The following is an 18,853-nucleotide window of genomic DNA, read 5'->3' on the forward strand; positions in this document are numbered from 1 at the left end:
ACTATAGAGAACTGTCCTTTTACATTTCACTGGAAAATCATTTGCTTCATTAAGTTGGAAGGTTGTGATTTTAGTTATGGACTGCGACACAGCACCGTTACATTCCCAGCTATAGATTTAAGGCACCTGCCCTGGAGTGTCCAGAGATGGTTGTCTGGGGGTTTTCCCTGGGTTGGAAGGTGGCCAGGTGTGGGTGAATAGACCATCCAGCTCTGTGTGAGACACCCCGGGACCCCAGGGCCTCAAACCTGGGGAACACTGTCCTTTTGTTACGGCCCTCTCCTAGGAGTGTGGGAGAGAAAATTCCCCTCCGTTCCAGCTGTATATGATAGCAAGTGATTGAGTTCATGGCCTCTGCTGAACACAATGCACACTCTGTGTACATATTATGCGTTGCTGAACAAGCCCAACCTCAGCTATCTGCCCCCAGGCCAAAAGTTTGATTGATAACTGTACCTTGTTCTTCTCTGTTGTTTTATGTCAGATTCCTTTAGATAAATAGTTCTGAACTTACTCAGGAGAAGTTAGGGTGTTTGGGAAGCAAAACCGACATGTTCATTTTGGCTATCGCTTTGTTCCATCTTGATGTGAAAGTTCCATGGACTGGGGATTCCTGAGGCACATTCCTCCTCTCACACCTCTTTCTCTTCCTCTCCTTCTTTTCATCCCTCCATCCAGTTGATCACACTCCGGGGTTCTATTCTGGAGGATGCGGTGCCCTCGTCCTCTAAGCATGGCACTACCCGCGGGCTGCCCCTGAAGGAGGTGTTGGAGCACCTGCTTCCAGAGCTGGATGTGCCCTGCCTCCGCTTGGCTCTCAACACGCCCAAGGTCACAGAACAGCTGATGAAACTGGATGAGCAGGGGGTAGGAGGATACATAAACACTACATAAAACACTCCCTGAAGAGACCAGCCGTGCTACAGCTATATGCTGTTATTGGGCCAGTTATCATATTTCATAGCTATTTTGATTGGCACTATATGTTGGCACTATATCATGCTATAAAATTAGGCTTGTCTGATCTCGTATAGTTTTTGCACTGCAAACATTTTTTAACGTGAAATCTGTCACTCTCTCTTCTCCCTCCCCCCTCACTTTCTCCCCCTCTCTCGCCCTCCTCCTCTCTAGCTGAGTTTCCAGGTGAAGGTGGGGGTGATGTACTGCAGGGCTGGGCAGAGCAGTGAGGAGGAGATGTACAACAATGAGATGGCGGGCCCTGCCCTGGAGGAGTTCCTACAGCTGCTGGGGGAGAGAGTCCGCCTCCAGGGCTTCACCAAGTACCGCGCCCAGCTTGACACCAAGAGTATGCTCACACACACACACACACACACACGCTCACACACACACACACACACACACACGCTCACACACACACACACACACACACACACACACACTAGCAACGGTAGTCAAAATTGACAAAAGGTCAAAAATACAGTTCTGATGAATGTAACAGCCACATAAGAGTAAGATGCTTAACTATTTTAGATGTTTAAAAATCCATCAAATATGGACCATCTTATCAAAATTGTATAATGAGAGAGAGAAAATCTATGGGATCGAGACATTTTGGTGGGACTTCAGGTATTCAGTTGAAGGTTAGATATAAAATGTTTTCTTATTTGAAATGACACATGCCAAAAGTGTTTAACCATATATAGCCCTTTTATGTTTTGTTATTATATTGATAAAATAATAAAGTGTAGAAATAACAACTCATTTGCATACACGGTGCATTCGGAAAGTATTCAGACCCCTTGACTTTTTTCACATGTTACATTACAGCCTTATTCTAAAATGGATTGAATCGTTTTTTTTATTCTCATCAATCTACACGCAATACCCCATAATGACAAAGCAAAAACAGGTTTTTAGACATTTTAGCAAATGTATTTAAAGTTCAAAACTGAAATATCACATTTACATAACTATTCAGACCCTTTACTCAGTACTTTGTTGAAGCACCTTTGGGAACGATTACAGCCTCAAGTCTTCTTGGGTATGATGCTACAAGCTTGGCACACCTGTATTTGGGGAGTTTTTCCCATTCTTCTCTGCAGATCCTCTCAAGCTCTGTCAGGTTGGATGGGGAGTGTTGCTGCACAGCTATTTTCAGGTCTCTCCAGAGACGTTAGATCGGGTTCAAGTGGCTCTGGCTGGGCAACTTAAGGACATTCAGAGACTGTCCTGTTGGAATGTGAACCTTCCAACAAGAAGTCCTGAGCGCTTTGGAGCAGGTTTTCATCAAGGATCTTTCTGTACTTTACTCCGTTCATCTTTCCCTCGATCGTGACTAGTCTCCCAGTCCCTGCCGCTGAAAAACATCCACACAGCATGATGCTACCACCATCCTTCACAGTAGGGACGGTGCCAGGTTTCCTCCAGATGTGACGCTTGACATTCAGGCCAAAGAGTTCAATATTGGTTTCATCAGACCAGAGAATCTTGTTTCTCATGGTCTGAGAGTCCTTTAGGTGCCTTTTGGTAAACTCCAATCGGGCTGTCATGTGCCTTTACTGATGAGTGGCTTCCGTCTGGTCACTCTACCATTAAGGCCTGATTGGTGGAGTGCTGCAGAGATGGTTGTCCTTCTGGAAGGTTCTCCACAGAGGAACTCTGGAGCTCTCCTCCGATTGCTCAGTTTGGCCAGGCGGCCAGCTCTAAGAAAAGTCTTGGTGGTTCCAATCTTCAATGATGTAGACATTTTTTGGTACCCTTCCCCAGAGCTGTGCCTCGACACCATCCTGTCTAGGAGCTCTACAGACAATTCCTTCCACCTCATGGCTTTGTTTTTGCTCTGACAGGAAGTCAGATGAGGAAAGTGTTTTCATGTAATCCATTTTAGAATAAGGCTGTAACATAACAAAATATGGAACAAGTCAAGGGGACTAAATACTTTATGTTCCTAATGAGAGCATACTACTGCTGGCTTGCTTATGAAGCTACACAGGGTTGGTCCTGGTTGGTACCTGGATGGGAGACCAGATGCTGCTGGAAGTTGTGTTGGAGGGCAAGTAGGAGGCACTCTTTCCTCTGGTCTAAAAATATTCCAATGCACCAGGGCAGTGATTGGGGACACTGCCCTGTGTAGGGTGCCGTCTTTCGGATGGGACGTTAAACGGGTGTCCTGACTCTCTGAGGTCATTAAAGATCCCATGGCACTTATCGTAATATTAGGGGTGTAAACCCTGGTGTCCTGGCTAAATTCCAAAGCTGTCACTCATACCATCATGGTCACCTAATCATCCCCAGCTTACAAATTGGCTCATTCATCCCCCTCCTCTCCCCTGTAACTATTCCCCAGGTCGTTGCTGTAAATGAGAATGTGTTCCCAGTCAACTTACCTGGTAAAATAAATAAATACAACTTTCCAAGTGCACTGTACATGTGGGCATTAATAAATTAATTAGCATGAAGTTGCTCTATCCCAAACAGCTATTTCTAAGGTACCACCCCAAAGAGAATTTGTAAATGCCCCACAATCTCCTGTCAACATCACCATGGCTTTTACCCAAATATGTGCAACATTACTTATTCATGATTGTCATCTAGAATATTAACTACAAGGCAGAGATGTTTTGTGTCAAAATAGCACCCACTTGAGAATTAACCAATGCGTATTTATTTGACAATAGGGGAAAGATACAAAATTGCGTGATTGAATAAGATATGTGGATTTTTTCACACACACACACACACACACACACAAACACACAGTGGTGTTTAAATAACCTTGGGGACACACACACACACAATTGATTCCCATTGAAAGCAAAGCACTGACAGTGCATTTAAAAGCCTTTTTTATTTGACCAAGGATGTAGCATGACAGGCTCCTGTGTGGGAGCCTTACTGACCCTCTCTCTGACCTCCTCACCCCAGGTCTCACAGCTGTAGAGTCTGCTGAATATTTGCTGTAGGCGGTGCTCTGATCTGCCTTGTGTGTTATCAACAATAGGTTTGGAGTAATCTCTGTAATCCAGGAAATAGGTTTTCCTCTCCTGTCTCTTGCAGTTTTTTTTATGTGTGTAGTCCCTTTTTACTTCATGTAGCCTGTTTTTCTTTCAAATCTCTCTGATGTATTGAGGACTAAATCAGGTACACAATGGCTGGCCCACACGCTCCACTACACCCTTTATGTTCCTAATGAGAGCAGAGCAGGAAATGGCAGCTCATCGCAATTATGCACTTAATTACATTAGGCTATTTCTGGCACTTCCTCTATTCATAAGCTCAATGAATATGAACATTCCTCTTTTGTCCATACATTTTAATTGTGGTGGCTGCCTGGGTAATCTTGCACCCAAAACCAAATCAGTTACTGTCATGAGAGGCAAGCGCATGGGTACCTCTGCTCTTAGGGTTATAGTAGACTGGTTGTGGCATACTCTTTACAATGCTACATTTTTAGATGTAGTATTTTTGAGCAACAATACAGTATTCTCGATAGTGCTCTACCTGTATTACTACAAATATTTGTTGTTGTTTTCCCATCACACTATGTTGGCAGACATTGATCAGGCTACACTAGCATGGCTTATTGTTTGGGCTATGAAACAGGAGACAGTCTGGTACATAAAGCACTGAGCAGATAGGTTGCTGGAGGACAGAGTTGGGTTGCAGTAGCAGTACAATGGGGCCTTATATTGTGGTGCTCCTCTCCCTTCCTCCAGCTGATTCCACTGGCAGCCACTCCCTGTACACGGCCTACAGGGACTATGAGATCATGTTCCACGTGTCTACCCTGCTGCCCTACACACCCAACAACAAACAACAGGTACAGAAGGGCTCTATGATACCACATAATACATGAATATCTAAGAGACATGCTTTAGGATAACATGATATGCCATAGATGGATTCAATTATTAATCAAGGTTATTGCTGCCATGCTGAAGAATAGGATATTCATTGAGATAGTGTAATTCTTGTATGGTTATACCATGTTTGTCCTTGTAGTTGCTGAGGAAGAGACACATTGGAAATGACATCGTCACCATCGTGTTCCAGGAGCCGGGAGCGCTACCCTTCACCCCCAAGACCATCCGCTCCCACTTCCAACACGTGTTCATCATTGTCCGTGTGCACAGCCCCTGCTCCGACAATACCTGCTATAGGTGAGTGTAAACCGTGTTCAGACCACTAGAGGGCCTGGCGGTCACTAAGAACCTGGAAAGCCCCTGGTACTACAACAGTGGTTGTTTTGAACTCACACAGGTAGATAACATAATGAGGAACGAGAACCACTAGAAGGCATGGTCACCAACCCAGATAAATTTGCTTGGGTAACTACTGGCTCTCCTTATTTCTCTCTGTAGCCAGGGTACTGTAGTCAGGATACTATAGGCAGGATACTATAGGCAGGGTACTGTAGGCAGGGTACTGTAGTCAGGATACTATAGGCAGGATACAATAGGCAGGGTACTGTAGGCAGGGTATCATGCAGGGTACTGTAGGCAGGATACTGGTAGGCAGGATACTATAGGCAGGATACTATAGGCAGGGTACTGTATCATGCAGGGTACTGTAGGCAGGATACTATAGGCAGGGTACTGTAGGCAGGATACTGTAGTCAGGGTACTATAGCCAGGGTACTATAGGCAGGGTACTGTAGGCATGATACTGTAGTCAGGATACTATAGGCAGGGTAATGTAGGCAGGGTACTGTAGGCAGGATACTGTAGGCAGGATACTGTAGTCAGGGTACTGTAGGCAGGGTACTGTAGTCAGGGTACTGTAGGCAGGGTACTATAGGCAGGGTACTATTGGCAGGGCACTGTAGGCAGTGTACTATTGGCAGGGTACTATTGGCAGGGCACTGTAGGCAGGGCACTGTAGGCAGGGTACTATAGGCAGAGTGCTGTAGTCAGGATACTATAGGCAGGGTACTGTAGGCAGGGTACTGTAGTCAGGGTACTAAAAGCAGGGTATTGTAGTCAGGGTACTGTCGGAATGATACTATAGACAGGGTACTATAGGCAGGGTACTGTAGTCAAGGTACTAAAGGCAGGGTACTGTAGGCAGGGTACTGTAGGTGGAGTACTAAAGGCAGGGTACTAAAGGCGGGGTGCTGTAGGCAGGGTACTAAAAGCAGGGTAATGTAGGCAAGGTACTGTAGGCAGGGTACTGTAGGCAGGGTACTAAAAGCAGGGTAATGTAGGCAGGGTACTGTAGGCAGGGTACTAAAGGCAGGGTACTGTAGGCAGGGTGCTATAGTCAGGGTACTAAAGGCAGGGTACTGTAGTCAGGGTACTATAGTCAGGGTACTGCGGGTGGGGTGCTATAGGCAGGGTACTGTAGGCAGGGTACTAAAGGCAGGGTGCTGTAAGTGGGGTCTGTGGCATTCTCACTGACACGCTCATCCACACCTCACTCACTCACTCAACCCTCCTGCCTACCACACTGCCTTGGGGCAATGGAGCTGGAGCGATCTGAAGGAGTTAGCGGCATACACGTCAATGATTCCCTTGCTGGACGAGCGAATCAGAGGATTCTTGAGCAGCCGTGCAGTGCTCTGTCCCTCAGTGCTCAAAGACCCTCCCCGAGGAACACTTGTACAGGCTCTGGGTCTCAGCTCAAACCTCATCAAAGTTGGGCTAATTTATTCTGAGCCCTCCCCTCCAGTAACCCCTCTACCCCCCCAGCGCTGACTGCCAACGATTAGATGCCCTCCTCAGCTGGAGTTGTTCTTTTTTAAAGGGGACATCTTTTGATTTGAAGCCAACGAGTGTCGTCAAGGAGAAGAGGCTGAGAGGGAGAAATGCTGGCTTTTCTTCTTGGATGAAGTAGGGAGTGGGACCCTGAAGCAGTGAAGACTCCACTTCACCCAGAGCAGCTCTCAGCATCCAGCCTCTGGCTCAGTCCCATGGATCTAATGAACACACTACAAGTTCCAACCCCTATCTGTTCTGTTCTGCCACCAGAGCGCTGATATGCTAGAAGCCTGAATTGCTGGGAGCCTGGGATGCCATTTCAAAGAGGAGTAAAAAGTCACAAGATCTAGTAACAGAACAGCGGTTGGACGGGCGGCGGAAGCAGCTATAATTAGCTGGATAAAGCTGTGTGTACCTGCAGTAGTGTGATCAGACCAAGCAGACAGGAGAGGAGGATTCACTTCAAGGAGACATATTTTTATAATGCCTAGCCCAGTCAGGAGTTGGTAGTCACATAAACAGACCAACTGGGAAACGTAAGGGTCAGATGCCGGAGCAAGAACAGGTGGGTCTGAGGGTTGTGTCACTGTGTGTGTGTGTATACAGTGTGTGTGTGTAGGAGGGATCCGAGATGTGATGCTGTTGACCAGTGTGACAAGGAGGGGGTCTGAGGACACAGGAGTTTCAGCGACCTCTCACGCACACACACACACACACACACACACACGGCTGCACTACTGTGATGTATTACATAATGCGTGATACAATGACTACGTTTTGCCAAGGTTTTATTGGATATTGCTGTTTTTGTGATAGTGCGGTTGAATTCTGACTCATCAGAGATTATAAAGTTGCTACAGTAGCTTTAAATATTGATCAGTATTGTGTGTGTGACTGGCTCTGTATCCTGTTCACACGCAGTGAAAACAGGATCTTTGGAATGATGCATCAGTGATCTTTTCAGGCCAACATAGAAGTAGTTGACACAGCCTAGACACAGCCTAGTGATAATCTCGTGCTGTCAAATGCTGTCCAAATGCAGATAGGTCAATTTAGCCATATTGCATAACGATCAGAGCTTTGTTTCTACAAATAGGGAGTAGCCCCCTCCTCTCCACTCCTCTCCATGTATCTTCTCTGTGATCTGGGGTCTAGGGCTGGCTGAGAGTGGCCATCTCAGTGGTAGCTGGCTTGTCAGCTGCGCTGAATGTATAGTTATATCCGCCTGCCTGGTTGAGCGAGGCTTGGGCTCTAATGTCACAGCTGCATGTGATGACTGTGTTATCTGTTTAATGGACTGGACTGAGGCTTGTCAGGACTCTGACATCAGCCTACATGAGCCTGGCCTACAGTGGGTTTCTATAGTGCTACTGTTCAGCTTTTTCTCACCATTGTTGGATTATATATGGATTTGGAAGCCAATCATTGTCAGTCATCTGCATCAGAACTAGGTTAGCTTTCATGCTAACTTGTTTCATTAAACTCTAGGAGGCCTATTGTGGAGCAACAATGGGAGTTGAATGGGAAGGGTAGTAGGTAACCTAAGTATGCTGGGAAGGAAAGGGGGCTAGGAGGAACGATAACCAGTCTACTGTTTTCTGCCCTCTAGTCTACTGTTTTCTGTCCTCTAGTCTACAGTTTTCTGCCCTCTAGTCTACTGATTTATCCCCTCTAGTCTACTGATTTCTCCCCTCTAGTCTACTGTTTTCTGTCCTCTAGTCTACTGTTTTCTGTCCTCTAGTCTACAGTTTTCTGCCCTCTAGTCTACTGATTTCTCCCTTCTAGTCTACTGATTTATCCCCTCTAGTCTACTGTTTTCTGTCCTCTAGTCTACTGTTTTCTGTCCTCTAGTCTACTGTTTTCAGTCCTCTAGTCTACTGTTTTCTGCCCTCTTGTCTACTGTTTTCTGCCCTCTAGTCTACTGTTTTCTGCCCCCTGTTCTACTGTTTTCTGCCTTCTAGTCTACTGTTTTCTGCCCTCTTGTCTACTGTTTTCTGCCCTCTAGTCTACTGTTTTCTGCCCTCTAGTCTACTGTTTTCTGCCCTCTAGTCTACTGTTTTCTGCCCTCTAGTCTACTGTTTTCTGCCCTCTAGTCTACTGTTTTCTGCCCCCTATTCTACTGTTTTCTGCCCCCTATTCTACTGTTTTCTGCCCTCTTGTCTACTGTTTTCTGCCCTCTAGTCTACTGTTTTCTGCCCTCTAGTCTACTGTTTTCTGCCCTCTAGTCTACTGTTTTCTGCCCTCTAGTCTACTGTTTTCTGCCCTCTAGTCTACTGTTTTCTGCCCTCTAGTCTACTGTTTTCTGCCCTCTAGTCTACTGTTTTCTGCCCTCTAGTCTACTGTTTTCTGCCCTCTAGTCTACTGTTTTCTGCCCTCTAGTCTACTGTTTTCTGCCTTCTAGTCTACTGTTTTCTGCCCCCTATTCTACTGTTTTCTGCCCTCTAGTCTACTGTTTTCTGCCCTCTAGTCTACTGTTTTCTGCCCTCTAGTCTACTGTTTTCTGCCCTCTAGTCTACTGTTTTCTGCCCTCTAGTCTACTGTTTTCTGCCCTCTAGTCTACTGTTTTCTGCCCTCTAGTCTACTGTTTTCTGCCCCCTATTCTACTGTTTTCTGCCTTCTAGTCTACTGTTTTCTGCCTTCTAGTCTACTGTTTTCTGCCTTCTAGTCTACTGTTTTCTGCCCTCTAGTCTACTGTTTTCTGCCCTCTAGTCTACTGTTTTCTGCCCCCTATTCTACTGTTTTCTGCCCCCCATTCTACTGTTTTCTGCCCTCTAGTCTACTGTTTTCTGCCCTCTAGTCTACTGTTTTCTGCCTTCCAGTCTACTGTTTTCTGCCCTCTAGTCTACTGTTTTCTGCCCTCTAGTCTACTGTTTTCTGCCCTCTAGTCTACTGTTTTCTGCCCTCTAGTCTACTGTTTATTGCCCTCTAGTCTACTGTTTTCTGCCCTCTAGTCTACTGTTTTCTGCCCTCTAGTCTACTGTTTTCTGCCCTCTAGTCTACTGTTTTCTGCCCTCTAGTCTACTGTTTTCTGCCCTCTAGTCTACTGTTTTCTTCCCCCTATTGTACTGTTTTCTGCCTTCTAGTCTACTGTTTTCTGCCTTCTAGTCTACTGTTTTCTGCCCTCTAGTCTACTGTTTTCTGCCCTCTAGTCTACTGTTTTCTGCCCCCATTCTACTGTTTTCTGCCCTCTAGTCTACTGTTTTCTGCCCTCTAGTCTACTGTTTTCTGCCCTCTAGTCTACTGTTTATTGCCCTCTAGTCTACTGTTTTCTGCCCTCTAGTCTACTGTTTTCTGCCCCCTATTCTACTGTTTTCTGCCCCCCATTCTACTGTTTTCTGCCCTCTTGTCTACTGTTTTCTGCCTTCTAGTCTACTGTTTTCTGCCCTCTAGTCTACTGTTTTCTGCCCTCTAGTCTACTGTTTTCTGCCCTCTAGTCTACTGTTTTCTGCCCTCTAGTCTACTGTTTTCTGCCCTCTAGTCTACTGTTTTCTGCCCTCTAGTCTACTGTTTTCTGCCCTCTAGTCTACTGTTTTCTGTCCTCCAGTCTACTGTTTTCTGTCCTCTAGTCTACTGTTTTCTGCCCACTATTCTACTGTTTTCTGCCCCCTATTCTACTGTTTTCTGCCTTCTAGTCTACTGTTTTCAGTCCTATAGTCTACTGTTTTCAGTCCTCTAGTCTACTGTTTTCTGCCCTCTTGTCTACTGTTTTCTGCCCTCTAGTCTACTGTTTTCTGCCCTCTAGTCTACTGTTTTCTGCCTTCTAGTCTACTGTTTTCTGCCTTCTAGTCTACTGTTTTCTGCCCTCTAGTCTACTGTTTTCTGCCCTCTAGTCTACTGTTTTCTGCCCTCTAGTCTACTGTTTTCTGCCCTCTTGTCTACTGTTTTCTGCCTTCTAGTCTACTGTTTTCTGCCCCCTATTCTACTGTTTTCTGCCTTCTAGGCTACTGTTTTCTGCCTTCTAGTCTACTGTTTTCTGCCCTCTAGTCTACTGTTTTCTGCCCTCTAGTCTACTGTTTTCTGCCCTCTATTCTACTGTTTTCTGCCCTCTAGTCTACTGTTTTCTGCCCTCTATTCTACTGTTTTCTGCCTTCTAGTCTAATGTTTTCTGCCCTTCTTGAGAGGATTGGATAGTGCCTGGTGGATCCATTGAGTTTGGGTATAGGACTCCCTCCTTCACTCTCTCTCTCTCTCTCTCTCTCTCTCTCTCTCTCTCTCTCTCTCTCTCTCTCAGTGTGGCTGTGACTCGTTCCCAGGACGTGCCCTCCTTCGGCCCTCCTATCCCCAAGGGTGTGACCTTCCCCAAGTCCACTGTCTTCAGGGACTTCCTGCTGGCCAAGGTCATCAACGCAGAGAACGCCGCCCACAAGTCTGAAAAGTTTGGTGCCATGGCGACACGCACGCGACAGGAGTACCTGCGGGACCTGGCAGAGCGGCATGTGACCAGCACGCCGGTGGAGCCCACAGGGAAATTCCCCTTCATCTCATTGGCTCACAAACGGAGAGAGAGGGTACGGCCGTACAGTGGGGCAGAGCTAAGGAGCCTAGGTGCAGTGACATGGCCGGTGCATGCGGAGGACCAGGTAGCCGGGGCGGAGAGGGAGTGTCTACTGGCCATCTCCAACGATTTCCTCATCCTATTGGATCAGGAGGCGAAGGCTGTGGTCTTTAACTGTGCCACGCGCGACGTCATTGGCTGGTCCTCTGGCAGCCCCGCCTCCATGAAGATCTACTATGAGCGTGGGGAGAGCGTGTCGCTGCGCTCCATCAACAACAACACAGAGGACTTCGGAGAGGTGGTGAAACGGCTGGAGGTCAGTAGCAGCACAGTTAGTCTGTGTATTATTGCTACACTGATGGCTTTGTAATATTTCACACACCATCTGTTGTGATTATTATTACAGGTGTCCCAAGTTTCAAGCCAGATAAGGACCTTTCATCACTAACCAATGGGTTATAATAAACATACCTCCCATTTCCACCTCAGATAATCCATTATGTTCAAAGGAGATGCAGAATAGGCCTACAGTGATTACAAACACAATGTTACAGGTATAACACTCAGCATTGACCGTATTTGGAGAGGTAGTTTAATAATTTTCATGCGATTAGGCAATGCCAGTTGTCTTGAATGAAAGATTAACACTATTTGCTAAGGGTTATTTCATGTTTGTGTGTACAGTGAGTGTGTATGCCATACCCTTTCTTGTCGGAAAGCGGAGGCGTGCATCAGTGATGTAGCATAATATCCTGCTCTGGCCCTGTTGTGGTTGCCTGGGGGTCTGTGTTAAGTACTATGTTACAACCTCTTTCTACCTGACACTGGGTCAGAACGGCCAGGCAAGGTGTATTAAACCTTAAACCCTCCCTCCTGTACAAAAACACTTTAATTGAAGGGTAGCGCATCCGCTGATGATAGATTCAGTCTGTTAGTGTGTTTCTTATCAGATCTAAGCCCAAGGGCAGATTATGTTTATGTGATGTGTTGTACAGTAGCAGCAGCCAACAGAATAGTTTTGTTTTTTATTCATTCAACCCCTTATTTTACCAGGTAAGTTGACTGAAAACACATGGTCATTTACAGCAATGACCTGGGGAATAATTACAGGGGAGAGGAGGGAGGATGAATGAGCCAATTGGAAACTAGGGATTATTAGGTGGCCATAATGATATGCAAGACACTGGGGTTAACACCCCTACTCTTATGATAAGGGCCATGGGATCTTTAGTGACCACAGAGAGTCAGGACACCCGTTTAACGTCCCATCCAAAAGACAGCACACTACACAGGGCAATGTCCCTAATCACTGCACTGGGGCATTTTTTTAGACCAGAGGAAAGAGTGCCTCCTACTGGACAGCTCTAAAACCACTTCCAGCACCATCTGGTCTTCCATTCAGGGACCAACCCTGCTTAGCTTCAGAGGCCAGCCAACAGTGGGATACAAGGTGGTATGCTGCACAGAGCATACACAGCACATGCAGTGTAGTCTGTTTTTGGATTTAGAGGTTTCTTACGTTATGTAGTGTGGCAGACCAGGGGGTTGAGACACAGACAGAGTAGGATTAGCTCAGTTTCAAAAGGTGTTTATTAAAATAATAGTCCAAAAGAAAAGAATAGGTCTCCCCCAAGAGACCCTCTCCGGGATACCGTCTTCTGGGCTCCGGGTCTTGCTGTATCCTGTGAGGATCAAAACTGAACTCCCTCCTGTTACCTCTGGTACCTTCCCCAACTATATGGGAGTCCTTTCCTTCCCCAGTCTCTTCCCTGAGTGCTGCCCTTCTGGCAGCTTTATGGGACTTGTACAGCTGGTGAGCAATCAGCCCTTGAATACTCACCAATCCCCAATCAGCCACAATTAGTCCTGGCCCGGAGAGCCCGGAGAGACCTGACACGTCCAACAGATGGAGCCATCGCCCCGTGATGTATACTCCGTCTGTCACCAGGCCTCGACGAATCTCCCCCTGGTGGCTGACCTGCTGTACGCCACAGTAGTTATAACTCTTCTCCTTCACCACTTTCTCCTCCCCCTCCTTCTCTCCTCTGTCTCTAGCTCCTGTCAAAGGGCAGCCAGACCACAGAGATGACCCTGAGGAGGAACGGCCTGGGCCAGCTGGGCTTCCATGTAAACTTTGAGGGCATCGTGGCAGAGGTAGAGCCCTACGGGTACGCCTGGCAGGCGGGGCTGCGCCAGGGCAGTAGGCTAGTAGAGATATGTAAGGTTGCCGTGGCATCGCTGTCCCACGAGCAGATGATCGATCTCCTGAGGACCTCTGTCACCGTCAAGGTGGTCATCATACCCCCGCACGAGGACTCCACCCCTCGCAGGTACAGTTCAGAGACAACAAATAAGTTATTTATCAACAGATATATCCCTTTATCAGTCATATCAGAAGCATGCATTTGGGTACTGGGGCAGCGCTGGAGTGTTTGTAGTGTATATCTCAATGTAATAATGGCACCGAAGGAGATGGCTGCCGTTTTATGATCACGTAACCAATTGTGCTACTGTGTATGTTTTTTCGCCTTATTTGTAACTTATTTTGTACATAATGTTTCTGCCACCGTGTCTTATGACCGAAAAGAGCTTATTGATATCAGGGCAGCGATTACTCACCTCGTACTGGAGGAATTTTTCTTCTTCAACGAGTTGGACAGGAAGGATTTATTCCAGACACCCGACAAGGACCTCATCCCCGTCATTCGCAGGAGGAAAAGACGGAGATATCGTGAACGACGGTCCGGGTGCCTTGTAAAGATCCGTCACCGCGAGGGTAATCTACCTTTACCATCGGTCCTATTAGCCAACGTACAATCTATCCATAATAAAATATATCCTACCAACGGGACATTAAAAACTGTAATATCTTGTGTTTCACCGAGTTGTGGCTGAACGACAACATGAATAACATACAGCTGGCGAGTTTTAAGCTTTTTCGGCAGGATAGAACAGCGGCCTCTGGTAAGACAAGGGGCGGGAGCCTATGCATATTTGTAAACAACAGCTGGTGCACGCGGGACTCTAACCCGGAAGCTTATAAGAAATCCCGCTATGCCCTCCAAAGAACCATCAAACAGGCAAAGCGTCAAAACAGAACAAAGATTGAATTGTACTACATCAGCTCTGACGCTCGTCAGATGTGGTAGGGCATGCAAACTATTACAGACTACAAAGGGAAGCACAGTCACGAGCTGCCCAGTATCACAAACCTACCAGATGAGCTAAATTACTTCGATGCTCGCTTCGAGGTAAATAACACTGAAACATGCACGAGAGCGCCAGCTGTTCCGGACAACTGTGTGATCACGCTCTCCTTAGTCGATGTGAGTAAGACCTTTTAAACAGGTCAACATTCACAAGGCCACAGGGCCAAACGGATTACCAGGATGTGTACTCCAAGTATGTACTCCGTGACCAACTGGCAAGTGTCTTCACTGACATTTTCAACCTGTCCCTGACTGAGTCTGTAATATCAACATTCAAGAAGACCAGCATAGCCTCCCCCAGGTGGTAAGGGTAGGGAACATCACATCTGCTACGCTGATCCTCAACACGGGGGGCACCTCAGGGGTGCGTGCTCAGTCCCCTACTGCACACCCTGTTCAACTATGACTGCGTGGCCAGGCACGACTCCAACACCATTATCAAGTTTGCCGATGACACAACAGTGGTAGGTCTGATCACCGACAACAATGAGACAGCCTATAGGGAGGAGGTCAGAGACCTGGTCATGTGGTGCCAGGACAACAACCCCTCCCTCAACGTGATCAAGACAAAGGAGATGATCGTAGACTACAGGAAAAGGAGGACCGAGCACTCCCCCATTCTCATTGCCGGTGCTGTAGTGGAACAGCTTCAGAGCTTCAAGTTCCTTGGTTTCCACATCACCAACAAACTATCATGGTCCAATCACTGCCTGGTATGGCAACTGCTTGGCCTCCAACCGCAGGGCACTACAGAGGGTAGTGCGTACAGCCCAGTACATCACTGGTGCCAAGCTTCCTGCCATCCAGGACCTCTATATCAGGCGGTGTCAGAGGCAGGAGGCCCTAAAAATGGTCAAAGACTCCAGCCACCCTAGTCATAGACTGTTCTCTCTGGTACAGCATGGCAGACGATACCGGAGCGCCAAGTGGAGGTCTAAAAGGCTTCTTAACAGCTTCTACCCCCAAGCCATAAGACTCCTGAACACCTAATCAAAGGGCTACCCAGACCCCTCTTTTCGCTGCTGCTACTCTTTTGTTTATACATAGTCACTTTAACTCTACCTACATGTACGTATTACCTCAATTACCTTAACTAACCGGTGCTAACGCACATTGACTCTGTACTGGTAACCCCTAAATATAGCCTCGCTATTGTTATTTTACTGCTGCTGTTTAATTATGTGTTACTTTTATTTTCTATTTTCACTTATATATTTTTTACTTAACACTTATTTGTATTTGTTTTCTTAACTTCTTAAAGCGTTGTTAGTTAAGGGCTTGTAAGTAAGCATTTGACTGTAAGGTTTACACCTGTTGCATTCGGCGCATGTGACAAATATTTTTGATTTGATTTATCTCTGTCTCTTCTCACAGAGGCTGTTCAGAGCTGTACCACATGCCCCTGGTGGACTATAAGAACCACAAGGAGGGGATGCCCTATGAGTTTAAATTCCCCTTCCGCAGCAACAACAACAAGTGGCCCCGCACCTCCTCCAGCCCCCAGAGCCGCACCACAGCGGCCCTGGGGGGGACGCTCATCAAGGCCCCGGCTTCAGAGTACCAGGAGCCGACCGGAGTCATCCCCCGCAGTGTGTCCAGCGACGGGCGCCCTCTCAACCCTAAACGGTAAGAGAGCCACCCTGGCTAATAATATGATATAGTAGGGAAGATGTACAAGCTTTAAGCTTAGTAGTGGAATCTGTTTGCTCTGTATCCTTCAGGTATTCCCCAGGGAATGATAACTATGCCCTGGCTTGTTCCATCGTGATGGGCCGCTCTCCACACACCCGCAAAGCCCCTACCAGCCTCTCCTACATAGACACTGGGAGCGCAGGCTCCAACCACTGGAGACAGAAGTCCATGCCAGACGGGTGAGAGGTCACTCAGGCCAGAACAAACCTGGGCCAATTCATGGCCACATTCAGACCACACCCACATCATACACAGACCAAAATTCAGATCTAGAAACAGATCGCTGTAGGGTTTCACTTAAATGGCTCTATTTTCAGATGTAGTCTGTATTCACTGTAATTACTTCTTTGGGAGTTATCCAATAATAGAAAGGAAATGACTAAATTATATGTTATCATTATATGTCTCGTTGCTATGTTGTACTCATCGTGGCAGAGGTACGTCTTCTTCCATCTATTTTCTAGGTTTAACAACAATACCCGCCACTCCCCTGTGTCTGCTGAGCATCAGGGAGTGGGAGAGGGGTCTAACGAGACTAAGCCTGCCACTGGATGGCCCCAAGCGGTGGAAGGGGAGGTGGCCGACAGGGGGGCTGATAGAGCAGGTAAGAGGACATGCTTTAGAACATTGTCATTCAAAGTCGTGGTCACGACCCCAGGTTACTGCAGTTCGGTCGCCAAAATATGAAATATCGAATTGTATTGAGTAAATGTATTTATTGGTTTATTTTCATTCTGATAAGAGATGAACATGCAATTAAGTTATTTTTTTATAAAAAATGTGAAATGTACCGATTTTAAGGTTGTGTCATTAGATTTGACGTGGGGTGGGGTCACGAGAACATCGTGGGGAAAAATGGGGTCCCCAGAAATTTGCTGAAAATCTTTCAATACCACTGCTTTAGAAAATGCCCAAGTCATGTCTCTGGTGTTTTGGGTGATGCAGATGATGAGAGTCAGAGACAGGAATAGCTCTCTATGTTACTGGTATTGTTATCTGTGTCTCATTCCTCTGTTTGATCCTGTCCCTCCCAGACCCAGCTGTATCCAAGGCAGTAACTCGTCTCCAGCAGCAGGAACAGGGGACACACCTGTCTCCCAACAAGAACATCAAGGTGAGGTACCAGGCTCAAATATGACCAAATATGACTTCTAACATGCTGACCAGACCGCTTGTGCGCGATCAGGACAGGATCAGGACAGGATCAGGACACGCAGGTTGAAATATCAACTATATTCATTTGGGGACAGGTCGAAAAGCAAACATTTATGGCAATTTAGCTAGCTAGCTTGCTGTTGCAAAATTTGTCCTGGGATATTAACATTGGATTGTTATTTGACCTGAAATGCACAATTACCTAAAATTAATAATTATGTTAATGTCATATTTCAGTTTTTTATTTGTAATACATTTGCAAAAAAATCTAAAAATCAGTTTTTGCTTTGTGATTATGGGATATTGTGTGTAGATTGATGAGGGATTTAAAAAAAAAATCCATTTTAGAATAAGGCTGTAACAAAATGTGGAAAAAGTCAACGGTCTGAATACTTTCCGACTGCACTAGCTTGGCAATGTAGATTGTTGTCTATGTCAAAGTAGTCTTTATTTACTATGATCAAACAACCAGGACGTGACTGTAGGGTCTCTGTCTCTACAGGTGGAAGCTTCCTACTCCTCCAGCCAATCAGGCAGCAACACACTGTCCAGTAATGCCTCCAGCTCTGCCCACAGTGATGAAAAATGGTATGAGATTGGCTCCAGCAGGACAGGGGTACGGCCTGACTCAGAGCTCAACGGCTACCTACAGGGGGCATCCACAGACAGCGGCATTGATGCTACCTCTTACGGGGCCACAGGGTCCGGGGGTTCCAGAGCCAAAGATCGGCTGGCCCAAGAGACCTCTCCTTTAGCCCCAGACTCCCCCGGCCCCCCAGGGAGCAGTGCATACCCAGCCCAGAGCCCCCTTGTGTTCCCCCCAGCCCCGGACAGTGGCTCCTACACACTCAGTGATGCTGCGTCCCACTCCAGGTGTGTGTGCCTCCTTGTGCTGTGCTACCCCACATGAAAAAATACTATAGTGTATACTATGGTAGGAATACTATAGTATTCACTGTATTGTTTTTGCTGACTTTACTGTAGTATTCACTGTTTATTTATTTTTTTGAAATTAAGAACAAAATCTTATTTACAATGATGGCCAACACCGGCCAAACCCGGACAATGCTGGGCCAATTGTGCGACACCCTATGGGACTCCCAATCATGGCCGGTTGTGATACAACCTGAATTCGAACCAGGGTGTCTGTAGTCACGCCTCTAGCACTGAGATTCTTAGTGCCTTAGACCGCTGCGCAACTCGGGAGCCTGTAGTAGTGAATAATGTAGTATTTAATGCAGTTTACTGTAGTATTTGTAGTTTACTATAGTATACAGTGCCTTGCGAAAGTATTCGGCCCCCATGAACTTTGCAACCTTTTGCCACATTTCAGGCTTCAAACATAAAGATATAAAACTGTATTTTTTTGTGAAGAATCAACAACAAGTGGGACACAATCATGAAGTGGAATGACATTTATTGGATATTTAAAACTTTTTTAACAAATCAAAAACTGAAAAATTGGGCGTGCAAAATTATTCAGCCCCCTTAAGTTAATACTTTGTAGCGCCACCTTTTGCTGCGATTACAGCTGTAAGTCGCTTGGGGTATGTCTCTGATCAGTTTTGCACATCGAGAGACTGAAATTTTTTCCCATTCCTCCTTGCAAAACAGCTCGAGCTCAGTGAGGTTGGATGGAGAGCATT

The 18,853-nt window shown here is 46.4% G+C and overlaps 1 protein-coding gene across 5 annotated transcripts in view; it reads left to right on the plus strand.

Moving 5' to 3' along the window:
* Positions 1-18,853, plus strand: part of LOC110505519 (signal-induced proliferation-associated 1-like protein 1) — an 87,715-nt gene that overhangs the window by 57,639 nt on the left and 11,223 nt on the right. For all 5 annotated transcript variants that reach the window (XM_036962512.2, XM_036962513.2, XM_090220753.1 and 2 more), the window contains 11 exons: positions 679-867; positions 1,132-1,306; positions 4,677-4,780; positions 4,963-5,120; positions 10,888-11,467; positions 13,207-13,481; positions 15,735-15,986; positions 16,082-16,231; positions 16,517-16,656; positions 17,087-17,166; positions 17,710-18,080. In XM_036962512.2, the coding sequence (XP_036818407.2) occupies positions 679-867; positions 1,132-1,306; positions 4,677-4,780; positions 4,963-5,120; positions 10,888-11,467; positions 13,207-13,481; positions 15,735-15,986; positions 16,082-16,231; positions 16,517-16,656; positions 17,087-17,166; positions 17,710-18,080 (2,474 nt within the window). The remainder of the gene's footprint in view (positions 1-678; positions 868-1,131; positions 1,307-4,676; positions 4,781-4,962; positions 5,121-10,887; positions 11,468-13,206; positions 13,482-15,734; positions 15,987-16,081; positions 16,232-16,516; positions 16,657-17,086; positions 17,167-17,709; positions 18,081-18,853) is intronic.

The sequence above is a fragment of the Oncorhynchus mykiss genome, chromosome 25 (assembly GCF_057628025.1).
Source record: "Oncorhynchus mykiss isolate SJ-2025 chromosome 25, ASM5762802v1, whole genome shotgun sequence".
Classification (NCBI taxonomy): Eukaryota; Metazoa; Chordata; class Actinopteri; order Salmoniformes; family Salmonidae; genus Oncorhynchus; species Oncorhynchus mykiss.